General features: G+C 36.3%; 1 protein-coding gene across 1 annotated transcript in view; it reads right to left on the bottom strand.

The window, feature by feature from the left end:
- The window catches only part of CABCOCO1 (ciliary associated calcium binding coiled-coil 1), a 96047-nt gene extending 74131 nt beyond the window's left edge, over positions 1–21916 (bottom strand). The window contains exons 1-4 of the mRNA XM_012926488.3: positions 21814–21916; positions 13333–13436; positions 4547–4716; positions 60–204 (exon numbers count right to left, since the gene is read on the bottom strand). Coding sequence (XP_012781942.2) covers positions 60–204; positions 4547–4716; positions 13333–13436; positions 21814–21894 — 500 coding nt within the window. The 5' untranslated portion in view covers positions 21895–21916. The remainder of the gene's footprint in view (positions 1–59; positions 205–4546; positions 4717–13332; positions 13437–21813) is intronic.
- Between the last annotated feature and the right edge of the window lie 205 nt (positions 21917–22121).

The following is a 22121-nucleotide window of genomic DNA, read 5'->3' as shown; positions in this document are numbered from 1 at the left end:
TGAATAACTACTTCCTGGAAGTTATGAAATTAAAAATAAATGCTATTAGAAATCCATACCTGATGTGTAAGTAGTCAACAATGGCATTGGCTTGTTTTACATCAAATAAATTCCATTCTTCATCTTTGTGTGAGTGGTTTGGTCCTATTTCAGCCAAAACTTCCCCAAGCCATTTTATACTTTCTTCCAATGACACATGTAGTGCTGAAATAAGTAAACAAATATATATATATATATATATATATATATATATATATATATATATATATATTATATCCCTGAAATTTTTATCTTGATACATGTTTTGGAGAACAAAATAACTCATAATATCCTAAATAGGCCAAAATTTACTTTGTTCTGCATTTGAGAAGACAAGTGGTCAAACTCTTACTGTTTCTTCATACTACGTGTGAAAGATGAGCAACTGACAAAGTCCAGCTACAGTTTACCATGATGCTCTTACTGGAAGCTCATTTCTGTTGTAAGATCTAATTGATATGTAAAATGCTCTTTACATTTACAACTGTATAGAATACACACACGCACACACACAAACATATAAAGACTTGTTGAAAAACGTTGGTTGATTCAGCTGGGAAGACACAATTGTCAGGTTCAGTTATCATACAAATGAAGTTTCAACTGAAAATTGAGATGGAAATGAACAGAGTATGCCACACTTTTTTTTTCTGACTCTACCATTCATGCCTGAAGATTTCTTTATAGGTCAGAAATACAGATTTTTATTAAAGTATCAAATATTGCTTTTGTAGACTTAGACCTCAGGGAGGGTGCTTCTCACACACCCAGTGATGTTCATGAGATCCAGAGGAGAGTTCACAAAGCATGACACCGTTTTGCCATGATTACCAAAAACCCACAATTCGATTATTCTAGTCTATTCTCTTTAGGCTACACACACCCAAACTGTTTTCTGTAGCACTGTTCAGTGTGAGAGCAATGAATATGGATCAAAAATATCAGGCTTAAGTTTTAGCGTGTGTATACAATAAAAAGGAGTGTTTTTTTTTTTTTTTTTTTTTTTTTGCTAATTACATTTTTCCTTGAGGCAGGAAAAGCATTACTTGTTTTCCACATAGACTCTGCTGCCACCTCTCTCCCTGTAGAATGCATTCAGGTAGTAGGGAGAGAGTCCTTGGCTTGCCAATCAGTGCTAGGTGTGTGGACCTAGAACTGTGGCATCTGGAGGTGGAGAGTTCAAAGATTCTGGAGAAACTGAGGCTGTCCAAGAGACAGCGGAATACGTGAACGAGCCCTCTGGGAGACCAAGCTGCTCACTGAGAACACTCTCCACCAAGTATCTGTCTCTCCTAGGGATTTATCAGTAACTTTCCACTTCCTTTTATCGATTGGACTTTTTAGGGGTGGGGTGGCTGTACAGACAAAAGCAAGTTGTGAGAACATCTGCTTATTGACGGACCCAGTAGCTTCTGGAGTAAAACACTTTTCCTCTGGAATGTAAATGTTGAATATCCTAAAAACCATATGTACTAATAAAATGGTCACAGTTCAAAATTTGGAAAAGATATAGTGAAACCAAAACTGTCCTTTTTAGAGTCTGGATTCAATTCTACTTGTAGGAGTTAGTAAAAATTATAAAACCATTATATTGCAGAAAGATGTAGATAACTAGAGAAAGAGCTACAGAATAAGTAACATTTGGTTTCTTAAAGTCCAGTTGGTTGATCTATCATAGTATTCTGGTCTAATGCAACACACTGAATTACTGCTGGTTAGCCAGGCTTTCCTGTGCCATTCTAAATGCAACTGCATTCGATTTACATTTCTCTTTCCATGACAAATTTCTTCTGAAAACAGTGGAAGTAGCTTCAGAAATCAAAAGTCTGCTGGGTAAAATCAATTCAAAAATGAATGGCAACTCTAAATTGTTTAATTAATAAAATGATATTAATTAGAGATGCAGAAGGAAAAAAGAAATTTTTAGATAATTGACTATACTTCAGATGAAATTAACAGTTATCAAACACAAAATTACATTTGCATGACCATTTCCTTATGCTTAAGAAAAAGCTTCTTAACACTGTTTTTCTTAGGTCTAATGTCTTTCTGTAACTAATTGCTTCTAAAAATTAGGGAAGTTATCATTTCACTTATCTAACTGAAATATTTGCTCTTTGAAAAACCTCTTTTAGTGACATGATTAAAATACAAAATATTAAACCACTTAAGCATTGAGGGCTGTTAAACATAATTTTTATTCTGAAAAATTGCGAATGAGGAAATAACGTACCAGATTTAGAATTAATTGGAAGACTTTGGGAGCTGCCTCATAACTGACGCTCACCTGCTAGGTGACCCAATTCTTATTTCCCTCACATGCAGAATAAGAATAATATCTATTTTCAAAATTAGAGTCTTGTGAGGAGCAAATAAGAATGCATGTGAGGCTCCTGGTAACTAAGATGGAATCCTGTGCAAGGTTGACAGGCACCGTGGACGTTGCAGCCAAGAGGATGGCTTCTCGATCGCTGTGAGCTTACGGAGATACCTAGTCTCTCCGAGTTCTACTTTTTGTCTTCATAAATTTAAATGTGACCTTAAAAAAGCAATATCTGTGAAACACTGTGGCTTGTACAAGATGATCCTACATGCATGCTGTTTGTATTATTCCTATGTAAGGTAAAGACCATGTAGTATCACAGGTGTTAAGTACTTTGGAGCTTCTAATGTCCTCTAAAGGAAAATCATTCTAGCCCCTTGGATCTGGGTGAGGGCCTAAACAGCAAGCGGATCAAACACTCCACAGCTTGTGCTTGCCCAGACCCTAGAAAAAACAAATTGCAAACTGTATGCAGTTGTCCTTTGGTATTTGCACATGATAGTCTCTAGGATCTCCCAAAATGCCCAGATCCCAATATTCAAATCTCTCCTGTAGCATGGAGTGATATTGGCATATAACCACAATCTTTAGAATATTTCCATCCACTTTAAATTGCCTCTAAATTACTGTTACTGTCTAACATAACGTACATGTTATGTAAATACCAGTGATACTGTATTGTTTAGAAAATAATGACAACAGAGATGTCTAGACAGGCTTTTTTTTTTTCCTCCAAGTGTTATCAGACTGTGGTTGATTGACACACCTATGGAACTCACATATATGGAGAACAGCCTAACTGCATGGCTTTGCAATTCCCATGTTCCACAAACTATTAGATTGATACAGCTTGACTCTATGTGGGTTGTCTCAAAGCTCTTTTTTTGCTATGCAGCACAGGTTTCACACAAGGATCAGATCAAAATTCTGTGCCGTTCCCACAGGGAACTGACTGTTCCTACCACCAGCAGACTCGCCTGTGCCCTCCAGTCGTTGGCTTATTAAGTTGTTGCTTAAGTGGGAAGACTGACTGTACTCAGGACTCTATTTCCGCGGAGTTTAAGGGTAAACACACTGCACCTCATTCTTTGGCACGCTTGCCTAAAAGTACATTCTTTCCTGATGATGACTATGGTTTGTTAGCTTGAAAGGTTTAAAGGGGATTATTTTTTTTTCCTACCAGAAAAAAAAAAAGAATCAAAACTCCTTTTATTATTTATTTCTATTTAGGTTTTACAAATGTACTTTCACTCTCCCAATAGATCCTGTTCCAGTTTCAGAAATTCACTTTTGTATTATCAACAATATAAAGTTTCCATTCAAAAGACATATCCTTTATTCAGTTATAAATTATGGAAAAAAAATCTTAAAATGGAAATAGCATCTCATTTGGATTGAGAGAGCCAGTGTGATTCAGCTTTCTTTATTCTGTTTCTTTGAATTTATGAATACTCAAAGAAAAAAAGCTGGACTCTCCAGCTCTGTAGTCTTTCAAAATTTAACTTTTTCCATAGGTGATTCATGTGAATCTACATGCTTTCTCCCTCTCTCTCTCTCTCTTCACGCCTCTCTCTTCATCATGTTTCCATTTTTCATTATTTCTCCACCATATAAAGAACTCCTCAGGATCGCATGCCTGTTGTCCAATGACCACTTTATTTTCTTCCACTATTTCTTGTGCATATACACATAAAATAAATAATTTTCTATTTTTTGCTTTTAGTAAACAAAAGCACACCACTTGGAACCTTGCTTTCATCAATAACAACATACAATCTCTGATACAATGCATTGTAAGATTCCTCGTTCATTTCTGTTCACGGTTGTATTGTATTTCATCATAGGAGCTATACCAGATGGGAAGCTTTTAATTTCAGAGTAGTTTTAGATTGACAGTGAATTACAACAGCATCAGAATCCCTAAATTTTTGTAGCTTGAATTGTACTAAGATGTTTAAATGAAATTAGTATTCCCAGGGAAAATGATGGGAACTTTAGTCTTGTTAAATATTACTTGTGGGTTTTACAATTCAGTCATGTACTGTATCCCTGCAGTAACCAGGAAAACCCTATAATTCCCATCAAAGGAGTTACAATAAAATCAGAGACTTCTATATAAGACTGTAAATTTAGATGGACGACGGAACTTCCCCTTTTTAAACAGGAGGTAACTAGTATACTTACTTTTAAGATTTTGAAGTAACATATCTAGTAAAGTCATAAATTTTGAATGCTGGATAGCAGAAAACTCCATTCCTTTGGCCCACAAAAATCCAGACACATAATAATCCAGTACAATGGCATCCTTTAAAGATGTCTGAACGTTTTTGAATTTCAAAAACATTCCCAGCTTTCTGTAACAAAAAGGATTCAGACAAATGAGGTCAAATGAGGTCAAACAGATATTTTTTTTCTCAAGTTGAAATTACATAATACCTGTAACATAAAAAATATTCAGTTACACATCACATTTCTTACACACAAAATGGCACTTAAAAGACACACACACACACTGTGAGAAAGAGACAGCGAACTTTATTTTCTCTTGTTTCTTACACTTCATTTTCTTGCTCTCCTTCTTCCCCTCTTCTTATACTTCCTTTTGTCTTTGACTCATAATAATCTTACTAGTACTTTTTTCTCCTGAAATTCAATGTTTCCTATTGACAATATTAGTTTTCTTTCATTTCTGAAAATATTCTGCAATTAGGTTATTAAATATTTTGTTCTACTTTCAGTTTTTTCAAAAAGGATTCAGATATAGATTTTTATTAATTACAGGCATAATTTTTCACTTTAACTTTTTTTAAAATTTATTTTTTATTACAAAGTCAGATATACAGAGAGGAGGAGAGACAGAGAGGAAGATGTTCCATCTGCCTATTCACTCCCCAAGTGAGTGCAATGGCCCGTGCTGTGCCGATTCCGGAGCCAGGAGCCAGGAGCCAGGAGCCAGGAACCTTCTCCAGGTCTCCCACGCGGGTGCAGGATCCGAAGGCTTTGGGCTGTCTTTGGCTGCTTTCCCAGGCCACAAGCAGGGAGCTGGATGGGAAGTGGAGCTGCCGAAATTAGAACCGGCGTCCATATGGGATCCCGGCACATTCAAGGCGAGGACTTTCAGCCACTAGGTCACGCCGCTGGGCTCCACTTTAACATTTTTCACTTCTATTTCCTTTTCAGTTTGCATATTTTTTTCATTACTAGTTTCTCTGTCAGTACATTTCCAACAGCGTTACAGAGGACTACTATAAATTTCACCTCACATTCTGGAAGATAATTCATTTTTGCTCTTAAATAAAAACATGTTTTGTAACCTTTTTTACTTCCTATTAGCTCTTCCTTGAGCTTCTAAATCCTTGCGTTGTGACTGTTTCATATTTTAACTCATGATAAAACATTTGATCATATTTTGTCTGCTCATAACTGTCTTTCGGATGTTTTCCTTTTTGTCATTTTGCTTGATATTTCTTCCTCCCAGCCCCAGTATTTTTGCATAAAATGTGTTTCTGTCCTTGAGTAGCTATTTTCAGGAAATACATTAGAAAATGTAGACACACCCATGTTACAAATAAGTGGGTATTTTCATTTGAGGTAACTTTATGTCAATTATTCTAGCATTTACTTTTGCTTTCAACTGGCGGTGAAAAACAAACAAACAACATCTTATGGATAGATTCTTCCTAAAACAGTAAAGCAAAAATCTTTTTCTTGCAGTGTGTCTGTTCCAAACCTGGACAGCCTGGTCCTGGCCCTGCTGTTGCTCCCAGAGGGTCACTTCAGGATTTTCTACCTGCGGGAAAATGAATGTTTTCTGGCTCATTCTAAAATCTACAACTCTGCATCCTCTTAGATTGTCGGCTGTATGTCTGCTTAATCTGTTACGATCATGGAAATTATATTTTGTGGTTTGAACTTTCAACATTCTCTTTCTTTTGATAAAGATAGAACTGGTATTTTCTTGTTGCTTATATGTGACTTTGGTGATGAGGGTGGGGAAGGATATGTGCTTTAACTTTATAATGAAATCTTCAAAACAGTAAGTTCTTATTCATAATATTGAAATAGATTGTCTATATAATAAACACAGAAGTATTAAACAATTTGAGAATGAAGCTGTTGCCTGTATGGTTTAAAGAACCCTTCAACATCCGTTATGTCTACGGTGATAAATCATAAACTCAAGAGAAAATTCTAGGGGGTGCTGCTGTGGCAAGCGGATGAAGATGCTTCCTGTGGAGCTGGCATCCCATATGGGTGCCGAAGGAGTCCTGGTGCGCCATTTCAATTCAACTCCCTGATAACACACCCAGGAAAGCAGTGGAGATGGTTCAAGTCCTTGGGCCCCTGCATCTACATGACAGACCTGGAAGAAGCTTCTGGCTCTTGGGTTTGGATGACTCAGCTTCAGCTATTACAGCCATTTATTTGGGGGGTGAAGTAGCGGATGGAAGATTTTGTGTGTATGTGTGTGTGTGTCTCCTTCTCTCTCCCTTTCAAATAATTAATAAATTTTTGAAAATTGAGTTCTGATTATTATAAGCCAGTCATTGTAATTTCACTCCCTTCCCTTAATGCTATTTAATGACAGTCAGTATTTGATATTGCCCTCTAATAATGTTTTTCCTAAGATTGGCACTCTACTAAATTGTTCCTATTAATGCATAACTAAGAATAAGGATTCTTTATTCTCTTGAATAGAAATTTTAAAAGTAAATGAGAGCTACTGGAAGCCATCACCAGAGAAATCAGACCCAAGATTAAGTCTCAGTTCCTGATAATGCTGTTCAGACTGACTAAACTAACTCTGAAGTTAACCTGCCTCCAAATTTCCTGTTTGTGGTGTTCTATGCATTACATATGTATAAGCAAGATTTCCTCAAAAAGTTCAAAACAAAAATGAGAAATCAAATTATGAGAAAGCTATGGATGGATTTAAATTTTTATGTACCAAAAATAAATGAATGCTTTAATTTCATTTTCAAAGACCTTTTTGAAGTATCCTCATAGGCATGGGTGTGCGCATACTTATTTTTTAAATCAACATGACTGGTTTCTTATGTACTGCATGATTTTCCATTTTGGTGCAACTTGTCAAGCATAAGACTCAACTGGTAGTAGGCACTATATATATGTGTGTATGTATATATACGCATATGTGTATAGTATATGTATATAATAAACATATATATAATACAGATGGGAACTTGGTATATGACAACCATAGTATTTCAAATCAGTGAACGATCCATGGACTAAAAAAATGGTGTTAGACACATAAAATGATATACTACCTACCCAACTTCAAATGCATTAAAATCTAAATATCAATAAAAAACATTACATACTTTTAATAGAATAATGTATACATTTGTGTTGGCCAAAATTTCTGAAGCATGACATCAAAATACAAATCATGAAGAAATAAACACATGTTGTTCTATAAGAGGACAAACTTCTGAATCACTGAGGACATTTTTTTCCAGATTGAAAAAAAAAATAAAGCTACAGAATAAGGAAAAGGTTGCAATGAATATTCAAAAATATTCATAAATATTTAAAAAATGTATCCAAAATATTCAGCAGGGTTGTGGAAAGCCTTCATGCAGTATTAGTTTCCTCAGTAAGAGGGTGCTCTAAACAACAGTGAGAAAAGATTGGGAGTATCTACCTTCCGAAATGAGCTTCAACACCTTCACTTCCCTAAGGAACCAGCGTTCAGAAAAATGATGAAGAGCTTAACAAACCACTAATAGATTTTTGAAACAAGCTTGTAAAATGGCATCCCTAGGCTATGTTTGATAATGTTAAAAAACATATTGTTAAACTTCCCTCATCTTCCATCAGCCTCACATGATCTTTCTTACACCTTCATTTCATTTGAATTTATCTATAATTTTAACATCTATTAATCTAATAGAAACACTGTCATCCTATTTTTTTTTATTTGTAAACTGAATTTCACTTTTTAGAACATGTAATTTTTTTTTTTTTTTTTTTTTTTTTTGTCATAGCCTGAGAGGTAAAGGTCTCATAACCTAGGCAGCAGGAAGCCGGCTACCTGGGTCGTCATCACGACCTACTTGGTCTGCATTAGCTGAAGCCAGGAGCTGGAGCCAGGCCTCAAACCCAGGTACTCAGATATGGCATGGGGCTATATTAACTGCAGTGCTGAATGGCCATTCTCCAGCTTTAAAAATAAATATGTTTCAAGAGAGGGTGGAGAGCCAAGGTTGGAGCTAAGTAAGGACCAGAGAAGGCTCCTCTCCCCGATTCCCGAAGGAAGTTGAATGTCCTCTTGCAATGACCATCAGGATCGCTCTGGAGACCCCCAAATTAGATCAGATAGATAGAGACAGACCAATAAGGAAAGCTTATGACAGACAAGAAAAAGTCAGCTTGGACTCCCATATACCTTATTAGGTAGGGACACAAAGATCATCAGTTACTCCTCACTAAGGAATTGAAGATTTCTTTGCACACCCCTCCTAAAACTGTTTTGTTCCTCAATCGTTAACATATGGCTTGTTAGAGTTATGGCCTGTTTGGACTATCCTAAAATTCACAAAGCTCAGTAAAAATCACACCTGAATACTATAAGCACCTAAATATAAATATGAGGAAAAAAAGGGGGAAAAGAGACAACTGAATAGTACGCTATAACCATTTTAAGGTTTATAGCAGTTGGTTATATATAAACTAAAATTGAGATGTCAATGAAGTAGTTACAGGATGTGATTAAGAACTTGCATTTTCTAACACACTGGTCACTCAGTACCATGTCAATTAACTTCATGATGTTGTAAACTTTCTGTTGTTGAAGTTGTGTAGTGGCTTTTCATTGGAGGGGATGAGATTCTGTCAGTTCTGCTTTCAGATCAAGGATGATCTCCCAATGAAACTGTTGAATTTATCTGGACAATAATATGCTGGACTCCCTGCATGGTCCAGGCCCACAACGATGGAATTATGACTGGTTATGATCTATACTACTGTAATAATATGGAGGAAATCAATATGGAGGGAGAGGTTGGGGGAATCCCAGAGTCTATGGAACTGTGTCATCAAATGAAATTAAAAAAAAATAGGTATGTTTCGAAGGCTTTTCTTCTTCATGCATTTGTCAGAGGTTTCTTGGTAAACTTAGGGATAGTGACCTTGGTGACCCTTTGCTAACTATAACTCTCAGTTTAAATTAGATCATTAGAGAAAACTAGGTTACTTTTTTCTCATCTTCTCACCTATTTTTTTGTTGACATGTACTGGAATAACTGTTTCTGTCTATTACTATTATCCTATTAGCCTTTATTTTAATTTTAAATGAGTCCCAAGATAAACTCCCAGCTTTTTATATCACAATTTTACATTGGCAGTTTTGTTGTTCTAAAAGCATGAATGAATTCACTGATTCATCTTTTAACCATTATTATGAGGAAGATAACAAACTTTCTGACTTGTTGTATATATAAGGGTATCTCAAAAAATTCAAGGACATGATTTAAAGGTAAGTATATTTTGGTGCAAAATTTTGAAATCCATGCCTCGTATTATCATATGCATTTTACATAAAGGTTCCATATGTGCACAAATTTCTAAACTTTCTGCACCAAAGACAAATGCAGCATTTAATTGCATTTTTCTACTAACATTTTTAATGTGATCTCATAGTCCGTGATCTTCTTGCCACTATAGCTAAACCATAAAACAAATCTGCCTTTTACTTTGGAATCAGTCTTTCACCCCATACCTTTGTGGACCTGTCATTCTATGATTCCTGCTTCCCACACTGCTAAGGGAGAGTCAGGCTTTCAACCTTTGTCCTCACTAGGGTGACTTGCTTTATCCTAGAGATAAGACAATACATGAAGTTTTACTTCACTAAAATATTAAAAAACAAGCCTTTATTTTGTGAAAACTATGTTCTCTGAAAAATTATGCCAGACTTATGTCCTAACATCTTCTAATTACTTAATCTACATTTTCTAAGTGTTTTTTAAAATTATCTTCCACATTACTGACTTGATTTTCAGGCAAGTAAGTGCACCATGAGTTGTAATTTTCACCCTTACTTCTCTCTTTACTTCTAAAAGCTTCTTAATTACGTATTTTTCATCTCTTCCTTACTCTCTTGCATTGTGGAATTGATGTCCTCTTTAATGATCTGATTTCGTGTCACATTTTCTGTTAATTTCTAACAACTAATTTTCTTTATAAGTGTACTCTCCATCTGCCATCTGCATGGTATTTCTTTGCAGTTAAATATTTGACCTGAATATTTGCATATATTCTTTGCTTTTAACATCCATTTTTCAGTGCTCAGTTGTGTTTAAAAAAAGGCAAGTACTTACGTGCCTTGGAATATTTTGGGGAAATCATTCTGACCTTCCCCAACCTTTGCTCTCCTCCAAGCCCCCTCCACCACTCTTCTGAGGCCCATTTGAATTTTCCCCTTTGATTTGAACTACAGGCTAAGTATTTACCATTTCTACTCTTTCTTAGTCATTTCATTCTAATGAGGATTATGCAAGAAGACATTTGGAGCATGACATTACTGCAGTTTGAGTGCAAAGCTTTCTTGTTTTTTTTTTTTTTAATGGCAAATAGAACAAGGATGGACAGACAGGTGAGTGCAGCGGCAGTGTGAGAGAAAGAAGCAAGAAGAAAGCTTAGTTACATTTTTAGGAGTTTGCTACATGATAGCTGATGTAACTCCTGTGTCTCAATAAGAATTCCTGTAAAAATAGAGTATTCTTGCATGGTTTTGAAATCTGAGTGCATTTTACTTCTCAAATGTGATGACATGCAGAAATATGCCTTAAGGCAAAAGTTAAACAGCTCATGGAGGCCCAGTTATGGAAAATTTATTAAAAGATGTCTCAGTATTATTTCTGTGTTTATGTAGTTGCTTTCAATTTAGCTCCCATCCTTTTAAAAACAGTATTTAGGTTGGATCTGTTAATAAAATCAGGGTCACATTAAAACACTTGTGATTGATAGCAGTTGAGAGATCACAAAACATGTACCCGGACATTTAACTGTGTTTAAAGCGTATTCCAGAAAAATGCTTTAATGTTAATTTAATGTTTCATGTGGTTGGCTGCTTTCATGGAGGCCAGTTTTAATTTTTAAAAGCAGGGAAATGTATTGATTTATGTCATTTGGTGACAGGACAAGTAAATTACATTTCTGTTGTTTGGAAAAGTATATATTTCTTATTTATAATAATGCTATTTTAAAACTCAAAGTGAATCACTGATCACAAATATTTCAGTATTAGTATTACAAATGTTAAACAAAGAACCTCCAGAAAACTATTACTCCCAACATAACATTGACATTTATTGAGAAATAACTTTCTGATATTTGGGGTTACTTTATGTGTTTTCTATACTAATAAGACAGTCTAAAAAATTCCACCTGCTGTAGAAACTAGTTGCTTTTATATTGCTAATGTCTGTATCATGTTTTGTGTAATGTGCTTTGTTCTAGACCTCACATCTAAAAATTAAAAATATTCTCAGATTTCAAGTATTTAACAACAAAAGAGACCTGGTAACACACAGCACAACATACACTGATATACACAAATACAAATGCCATTTGTATGTAATGACACATTTTAGTTAAGGCATCATGCTAAATACATATTTAGTATAAATAAGTTTTAAAGTGTACTATGTACCTGTTACTTGCATTGTATTATTTTAATTCTCAGCACCTACAGTTTTGCATTGTAATAATGTGTAACACTGAATATGAGCTGGAAATGGAAGATTGTATTTTAATGAAACATATCATCTGTTATCAGTGCAAGGATTGCATTTTACTTATCAACTTTCACATCCATAGCCAGAATTCTCAAAAAACACCGATTACTACAAAATGTTAAAAATGATCTGGTGATACTTGTTTCAATATCTACAACTTGGAACACTTGGGCAACGCAGATAGTAGTACCTGTACAAATGCAGAGTAGGCAGTATGGCTCACGATCATCAATTTGTAGCAGAGTGTGCAAGTGCCGGGGGTGAAGTGCATCTTGGGAAAGATCTTTCAGAGTTATTTGGCTGCTCATGATAAGCTTTCCCTTCTCAAATTTCTCTTGCAGCCAATACATCTGTCATATTGCCTTTTCAGTAGTAAATTGCCTCTATTCCATAATACTCGTAAGATTTGCCGGTGATAACCACTGATAGAGTAGCATTCTATTTATCCATTATGCCCTGAGGACTGGCTTGTAGAAAGCAGACATGGAGATGTCATGGCGCAGCACTCTGTATCAGCCCCTGCACATGAGGTCCAATTAGGCTTTCATTTTAAAGTGAGATAAGTTTTCAAAAGAGTAATTGCTAAAAACATCTTTTAGAAAACTATGTTGGTTTGTCTGACTGTCGTGTTCTACATAAATGACCTGTGGAAATAAGAGGCCTCAAGAGTAATCTGACTTGCACATGTGTTAAAATGATTGTCTAAGCATTCAGTTATATTTGCATTTTTTAAGCAATGGATAAGCACAGCCTCGCTAGATTTCTGATAAAAATCACAGAAGAATGACAAATATTCACCATTTATTATAAGAAAATAAAATTTGTTCACTATCTGTTTCATCAAAACTATTGCTTACACATTTTAGGGAAGGATGGAGGCCCCAGATAATACGGTTCTTACAGGTACATTGATAGGTTTACAAAGGAAAGAAAGATGAAACAGAAGATAGCATTTGCTAGAAGTTGCTTTTAACAGGAAGTTCCTCTTTTGGTTGGTATCAACAAGCTGATTTGCACTGTATTTCTCCCACAAAGAAGACGTAATCCATGTATAAAGCATAAATTTGAGCATATTGGTGTTTTCTATTGCACAATACAATATTAGAAATTATAAAAAGGCTTAAAATATGTTATCAATATATCACATTAATCTATAGGTGCAGAGCTATAACTGTTCTATATTTGACTGTAATACTGAATGCTTACGTTTGAAGTCCAACTTCATCCTCATTTAGCAAGTCAGTGATCTGAGCAATTGAAAGAAAATCTGGAGACAGTATCTTTTCCTGTTCCTGAACTTCATCATCTCTCTAAAAAAAAAGTGGCATGAGTTATTTTAGGAAAATGCTTTACATATTAAATGCAAAGATCAGTGTTTGCTTCTTTAGATTTATTTTTATCTATTTAAAAGGTAAAGGTTGGGTGAGATGGTCTATTGGCTAACTCCTCACTTTGCAAGTGCTGTGATCCCACATGGGCACCAGTTTGTGTCCCAGCTGCTCCACTTCCCATCCAGCTCCCTGCTTGTGGCCTGGGAAAGCAGTCGAGGACGACCCAAAGCCTTGGGACCCTGCACCTGGGTGGGAGACCCAAAAGAAGCTCTTAGCTTCAGACAAGCTCAGGTTGCGATCATTGCGACCATTTGGGGAGTGAACCAGTGGACGGAAGATCTTTCTGTATCTCCTCTTCTCTGTATATCTGATTTTCCAATAAAAAAAATCACATGCTAAGTGAGCCAAGAGCCACATTCAATATGGCATTCAGTGTAAAAGGAGAAACAAGGACAGGGACAGGACAAAGAAAGGTCCTGGAGGTCATTCCATGTAAACGACTAAGATAATCAACACAGAACCTGCAGGGACATTTGGAAATGTCAAGGTGTTCACAATACTCACCTGTGATATGACTACAGGAGCAACTGGAAATGCATTGGGAAGTGGACATTATAAATACGTTGTGGAAGAACTCAAATTTAATGATCCCACATTACTTGCTGAATAGTCACAGAGTGCAAGGTATTGAGCAGACACTCTTGAGAGCACAAGCTGCACAGTTGAGTATGGTGCCTCTGTTACACCAATAGAAACAGAGACAGAAGACAATGGTAGTTCTACAAAGGCAAGATGGCGCGTTTCCATTTAGTGGTTCTGCTTAAGGTGAGCTGCACATAGCAGAGACGCTTTAGAGCTAAAATGGAAATGCTGGTGCTAGGAAAGTCAAGCTTAAAGATGCTGATTTAGGAACCAACTGCGTGTGTGACAATCTATGAGGCTACCCAAATCCAGAGCATGTAGAGAAGAGCTGTGAATGGAACATGAAAGAGGCCACTAAGAAACTGAGCCAAGAAAACAGTAGCTAACCAAAGTCAAGAATTGTGGGATTTGGAACTTAAGCAATCAAATGTCTTTTAATTTAGCAAATAACTTTTGCATCTTCCAGGTGAATGGGTTGCAGTAAATAGGATCAAGGAAATGGTTCGCGAGAGTTGACCAGACCATGCCCCACATTTCCCTTACTCTTGTTTCAAGAGCACAAAAACACAAACCCTAATACTTTATCGACTTAATCTCATACTATACTTTTATTTTTACTAACATGGCTTACAAATAAAATGTGCTACATTAGTAGCCATATTTTTGTAATCTAGGATGATTAATTTAACCTAAATTAGGATATTGCAACTAGTAGGCATTGAGATACCTATAAACTGGATTAAATGCACTCAGTCTTTCTATAAGGTAGTAGTATTTTGTTTTATAATACACAGGTTATATATTCACTAAGTGGTTTTTGGTTACACACACTTTTATCAGCAGTAAGGTATGATTATTCCTATACTGTCATTTCCATTAGATTGTAAATTCCTCAGGGACAATAATTTAATCTTTTACTTCTTTCTGGAATTCTGAAGATCCTGATATGTCAACACAGATTTCTTAAGGAATGAATTCATATTCATCACATGGCGACATTTTTTAGATGGTAAATCATGATGAAAGAGGAACTGAAAGAAGTTTGGGAATCTCATAGTGGTTTGACTACTGATTAATTTTATGACTTAAGGCAAGTCATTTGAACCTAAATTTGGATTCATATTAAAATCATTTTATATGTTTTAATACATATAAGTTCATTGTCATTAATAATGAATAAAGATATACATGAAAAGTGAATTACAAAGACATTCAGATCAATTTATTTGGGCTGAAAAATCTCTGGATGGGGAAAAGTAGGTCACACAAGAATTATATGAAAGACAGTCCAATTATCAACCTCTTGGATAAGAATTAATTCTAGTTAACATGCCTAATATTAGTGCCTCATTTTTTTACCTAAGTGTGGCAAACTTTGGAGACTCATCTAAGCGGTTTTGTTGTATTTTATATTGTATTACTGGACTCATTTTTAACTAGACCTTTTTTGTGATTTTGCTGCTGTGCATTAGAAAGAATACTAGGTGGCTAAAAATCTTTACTCTTTCAACACATACATTCTGGATTTGTAAAAAGAGCAATAGAAAATTCATCAGTGAAATGAAAAAGTGGATGTGTAATTATGGCTTTCTGTGTAAAATTACATCTCCAACCAGGAAAATATGTAAGCTGAACTACACTGCAAATTCATTTTATTCTACCACCTGCTGGATTTAAGCAGCTATTCCAAGAGCAATACATTGTAAACCTGGTATTATTTATCAGATAATCTTGCCTTTAATTTTCTTCTTTCCAATGCCATATAAACTTCCACATTTGTCCAAAGGACCTTCAAAAAGATCATGGAAAATGTGCATCGTCTTTTCACTTCATTTTTACAAAAATCTTTTAAAGTAACCCCCGATATGTCCTTTTTCTAGAATGCTAGATTCCAAAGGCAACTTTGCACTTACAGTGTTTTACACAAAAATGATTCTTCACAGATACTTGTTTGAAAAATAACAGATTTCACCAATGAGCAATTTCCTAATTACAGAGACATTCAGCCTGGTCTGGTGTAGAAATTCTAGTTAGAAGGGCTTTCATCAAACCTGCAAATAAATGAATTAAGGAGCAGTAATGCTGATCCTGGCTTCATTTAAATTTTTGACCATTCATGGACTTTTAAAAATTAATGTTATGGTATTGCATTAAAGTGTATTTTGCCTGGATTACTGAGGTTTTAGAGATCCCCCTAAACTTTGTGTCCAAAGTGACTGCCTCACCCAGCTCATCATAATTTTTCTATAGATCAATTAAGAAAATAGAAAGAAAATAAATCAATGAAAGAATAGTAAGAAAGAAGTTGTTATTTAATGAGTGAATTAAGTAAACTCTGGCTGATATGATTAAAGAAAGAAAATAAGTATATGACATGTTAAGTGTAAATATATTTTAAAATTCTAAAGAAATCAATGATTTCCCAAGAAAATGTACGTTATCAAAAAGGAGGAGCCAAACTTCATCAAAATGAACTCAACTAGAACCTCACCTTTTATAAATCCAATATGCTCCAGTGAAATTCTACCTAGTAAACACCACAAAAATTCTCTATTTGTGCAATAATTACTATAGAGTTCATTAAAAAAGGATTTATTTATTTTACTTGAAAGAACTACAGAGAGGAGACAATACAGAGAAAGATTTTTCCACCCGCTGGTTCACTCCCTATATGGCTGATATGAGCAAAGCTGGGCTAATTCAAAACCAGGAGCTTAGCGTTTCCTTCAGGTCTCCCACCTGAGTATAGGGGTCCAAGCACTTAGGCCATCCTTTGCTGTTTGCCAAGGCTTAGGAGGGAGCAGGCTCACAAATGGAGCAGCTGGGACATGACCCAGTGACTGTGTTGGATGCTAGTGCCACAAGCAGAGGATTAGCTTACTACGCCACTGCGCTCACCCACCTAACCTACACACAAATCTCTAAACTAGCCAAATTTACTACACTGACTAATAAATTCAGGTGCAAATTTGTAATTAAAACTTATTTTGGAAAACTGAATTCAGCAAAGAACTAAAAGAATAGTAAGTTTATGGCTAGCAGGATTAATTTGAGAGATCCAAAGCTGGATCATCACTAACAGCTATAACACATTTTTTTTTTTGCCAAATCTAAGTATACAAATTATGATTATATAAACAGATAATAAACAAGCACTTTATGAATCCAGCCATAAAACTCTACACTGGGAAGAAACAGTACTTGCCAAAATTAACAGCAAACATCATAATGAAAGGTAAAATACTAAAGTCATTCTTATGAAAACCAGGAACTTAAAGAGATTACCACTAGTAACACTATTGCAATTCAATCCACCATGGAGGTTCTAACAGAGCAACAAAACTAAATATTTGACTTACATATTAAAAATGAGGAAATAAAAATCCTGTATTTAAAGCTTACAAATTCATACCTAAGAAACCTCAGAGAGTACTAACACTGGTTGAGTTAATAAAAAGGTTGGTAAGATGATTTTATGAGTACAACATATATGTAAAAGCCAATTACTGAGCCTGGCATTATGATGCAGCGACTGAACTGTGGCTTGTGACATCTGCCATCCATACGGGCATTGGTTGAGTCTCCACTGCTGCACTTCTAATCTTGCACCTTGCTAACGCACCTGAGAAAGCAGCAGAGGATGGCCCCAGTCCTTGAGACCCAGGGGAAGCTTCCGGCTTTGGCCATTGTGACCACTTAAGGAATGAACTAACAGATAGATCTCTCTCCCTCCTCTCTTTATCTGGTTCTCTTTCTCTGTAACTTTGCCTTTCAAATAAATGAACTTTTTTTTTTGTAGGGGTGGGGGGAAGAAAGGGCAATTGTTTTTAACAGTAATATTAACTGGAAATGAAAATGTGAAAACTGATTTGGTTATAGACAATAGGAAATGTATGAGGTCTATATAAAGAAATCACAAGGTTTCATGATATTTTAAAAATAAGACTTGACAAAAGAGATTCGTGTGAATTCTTCAAATTTCAAAAGCAAATCAGATTTACTTTTTTTTGAATTATCAGATCTGCATTTCAAATTAATTTCACCTTTGATTAAGACTTTAGGTAAATAAAACTTTAAATATTAACAAAATATTGAAGATGATTTGTGTTGTATTACTTGAGAGATAATACAAAAGATGGAGGCAGACACAGATTTTAATAACAAGGTAGCCATAAAACCAATGGTGAGAAGTGGGACAAGCCTACATATTTGTTACTGCCATGACCACAGCTAGTATTTGCCAGGGGTTATCAGTGTTTGCCCAGTTCTATGACTGAGTGCTAACCTTTTGAGATGTATTGGCAGTCTTCTCAAACATATTTTAACAGACTTTCCTCTGCATCGACCCATAGTCTGCAGTTTGACTGCACTAGGTAGTCACTATGTGCTCATTCACACTGATTAGGAATAATTTCAACAGATATTTCTTGAATGATATTGAAATTGCAGAAACCTAATCATTTTGTTCCTGAACCCAAGTTTTCTCTCTATTCAGCCAATGGTGGAATAGGGGCCGCTTCCTAAGCTCCAAAGGCACCAGTTATTCCACAGAAAATTATCTACCGCCTGCTGGACACATCGACTATCTCTGTACCAAGTAATACTAGCTTTCTACTTGAGATTATCTAAATGTGCTCTTGAGTTTAATGAACAAATGTCACATATTAAAAGATGTAGGGACAATTTAAGTGGTATTATTCAGAAGAAATAATTGGGAAATAATCTTTCACAATTTCCATTGAGACTAATGTGAATTGAAGTATATTTTTTAAATTTGTTATTTATTTACCTTTTATTTCAAAGGCAAAGGAGAGAGCAGAAACAAACAATTGTTTTTTTCTCTTCAGTTCATTCCCTAAGTGCCCCAAATGGCTAGACTAGCTCAGGCCGTAGTTAGGATCCTGGAATTTAACCTGTATCTTCCACCTGAATAGCAAAGACTCAAGTAACGAAGCCATCGCCTGCTTTCTGCAGGAGGTGTATTAGCAGGAAATTGATCAGAATATAAACGGTGGGATATGAACTAGGTACTCAAACACACTACTTTAAGTGATTTTATTTCCCAATTAAGGTTGAATATACTAAGAAGGCCAATTTCTGAACCACCGATCAGAAGAAGGTTGATCACTGAATTAAAGCATCACTTATACATTCTATTCATCTATAGATCTACAGATAGTAAACGTTTTTAGATTTTTGTCCTTTTCTCTGTTCTTACGAGTTCATACAAATGTCTTCCATAAGTTGGCTTTAACTTTTTTTTTTTTAATTATTTATTATTTAACTTCAGTAATTACATTGTATTATGTGACACAGTTACATAGATACTTGGGTTCTCCCCACCCCTCCCCAAACCCTCCCACCATGGTGGATTCCTCCACCTTATTGCATAACCACAGCTCAAGTTCAGTTGAGATTTCCCCAATGCAAGCGTATACTATGTTTGGCTTTAACTTTTAAAGGAAGACATTCACTCCAGTATTACAAAAGACTCTAGAATACTGAATTCATAGCTGGCAGTCCGAGCTAATGCAATGCCACAGAGAAAATTACTTCTCTGGGTCTGCATCTCCTTTCTACTTATTCACAGTGTCTCAAGAATAGATGTTAGTCTATGATAACTACCTTTCCTGGCATACATCAGACCACCCAAGATTATAATTACGGCAGTTATCATAATTTATTGAGTGCCTACTATATGATTGGGGGTAATTGTTTTTAGCCTAGATGCTGGCCACAAGCAACAAATAGGAAACCTCTGACTATTGGAAGTGTATGCTTTGTTTCTTATAGACTTGGCAAGAAAAGAAATATTTCAATACTGCTTGGCTCAGCTGCCTAGTGGTCCACTGGCTAAGTCAATTTGGAAACAGAGTTTATTAGAATTGACCCCATAAAGGACTAGGTCCCAGGAGATCGACTTTGCAAAGAATTGAATCCGAGAAAAAGCATTCAGTATCTAACGGAAAAGCTGCAGCCTTGAAGACGACAAGAAAGGGTCTTGCTATCTTTTCCTTCAAACCTTTGAAGTCCCCAGTCAGCACAAATGGGTGGCGGGCAGGACTCATCATCATACTAAGTGGCAGAGCTCTATGGAGCAACTGTCTTCTCCACGGATTATAGGCAGTTGACTTTCACAAGGATAGAAAACAGAGTTTTAACCACACAACGTTATCAATATGTTATCCCCAGCAAACAAGCACTGAAAAATGAGTCTGAGTGTCAACTGAATTTCTCCATTTTATTAAATGAGATTCAGGATACTGAGAAAAATTTTGAAATTGTGTGTCATAGTGGATAGCAAGCATATAAGCTGACAGTCCTGATGGTAGATCATTATCTATTGTCTATAACCAGCCCGTTTGCTGGATTCACCCAAAGTAAAAAGTGATGTTTTTGTGAACAAGAGACTTCGAACCTGTTTAAACACACACACACACACATATTCATATACATAGATATGTACAAATATATTAATGTAGGTGCAAATTCATTAAGACCTATAGTTATCAGTCTTAGACAATGCCTTCGTGGGTGAGTGTGTGGATGTGTACACTGAAAACTGCATTATTCTAAGTTTTTGTCTATGTTTAAATAACACAATTTAATTGGGAAATTCCCCATGCTGCTTTTGAAACTGCATTACAGATATTCCAGTTCACATGGAAGTTTCTGGCTTCCTACTGTTCTTTTGTTGTTGTTATTGTTTGTCTATTTCTTTTTGCTTTTTTAAACAAATGCTCATTTCAAAAGCCTTAGTGGGCTGCACATAGCTGAGGGGGGTAGCTGCACTGGGAATGACTGGTCTATCACTGGGCCTGGCGCAGAATTATTGGTTCCGTGATTTTCTTCATTTATAAAATTGAAGCGAATACGTATCTTCCGCACACAGAATTCAGCTTAGACTGACTAATAAGAGTCAAACAAAGCAGTGTTAATTAAAGCATTACTCACGTTTAGAGCTATAAACTAAAGCTTTTTAGGAACTGTATGATAGATTCAGTGGTGACAATCTAAACTAGACATGCTAAATATCTAGCACGCAGATGTTCTCTTTATTAAAAATATCTGGATATTAAGTTTATAAGTAAGATTACCTAAAACCCATTTATCATTTAAAGTTGGTTTTGGGAGGCAGCTACAGACAACACAGCTTTACTTGGAGACTATTCAGGAGATTACTTTGGTCCAAGGAGGTTATACGACTTATCAACTTAAACATAAGACCAGTTTTTATGGCTTTGTCTTGTCTTCTATCAGTGTATTGTCTGTTTAGAGAAAATGATACACTTAACAGGAACACAGCCAGCCTTCCAACATTAATCAATCCATCACCAAGGAGCTACTAGCATTCCACGGCAACTCCCATCTGTGATCTTTACAGAATCACTAGCGATTCATAAACAGGGGCCGGTATCCATTTTAAAGTCTGAGAACATTTAATTTTTTTTTTTTTTCATTTGGGTAAAAGCATGTGATGTGAGGGTCTTTGAACACAGAACTGTCGCGGGGAGAGAACTGATACCATTTACGATCTCAAGCACAAGGTACGCCTTAGCTGGCCCCCAGTGGCGGATCTCAGCGTGCCCCCTACTCGCCCTGGATTTCCACGCTGCTCCGGCTCCCAACCAGCCGCCGAAGGATCCCGCGGGAAGCGCGTGCGGGAGCTCGGATGTCTTGGGACCCAAACAGTGATAGCAAAGGGGCGGCGTACCTCCGACTCGGGCGAGGTTCCCGCTGGGGTCACCCCCAAGGGGGTTATCCCCCCAGGAGTCAACCCCGTCGACGTCGCCATGTTGTAGCCAAAGGGAAGCGGCTCCAGGTCGCCTAGGCAACCGGGGTGGGGCCAGCGTCCCAGGGCAGGGGAACGGATCCCGCCGGAAAACAGTCTCCGCCCTACTTGGGGGAAGTGGCTGGGGATCAGGCAGTGGGAGCTGGGGGCCTGGAGGGAGTGGGGTGGAGGTTGTGGTGACAGACTTGAACCTCTTAAAATGTGTGAAAAGTGTGTGTATGTGTATTGGG

Source organism: Ochotona princeps, chromosome 13 (genome assembly GCF_030435755.1).
Source record: "Ochotona princeps isolate mOchPri1 chromosome 13, mOchPri1.hap1, whole genome shotgun sequence".
Lineage (NCBI taxonomy): Eukaryota > Metazoa > Chordata > Mammalia > Lagomorpha > Ochotonidae > Ochotona > Ochotona princeps.
This window is presented reverse-complemented; position numbering and strand designations above follow the sequence as displayed.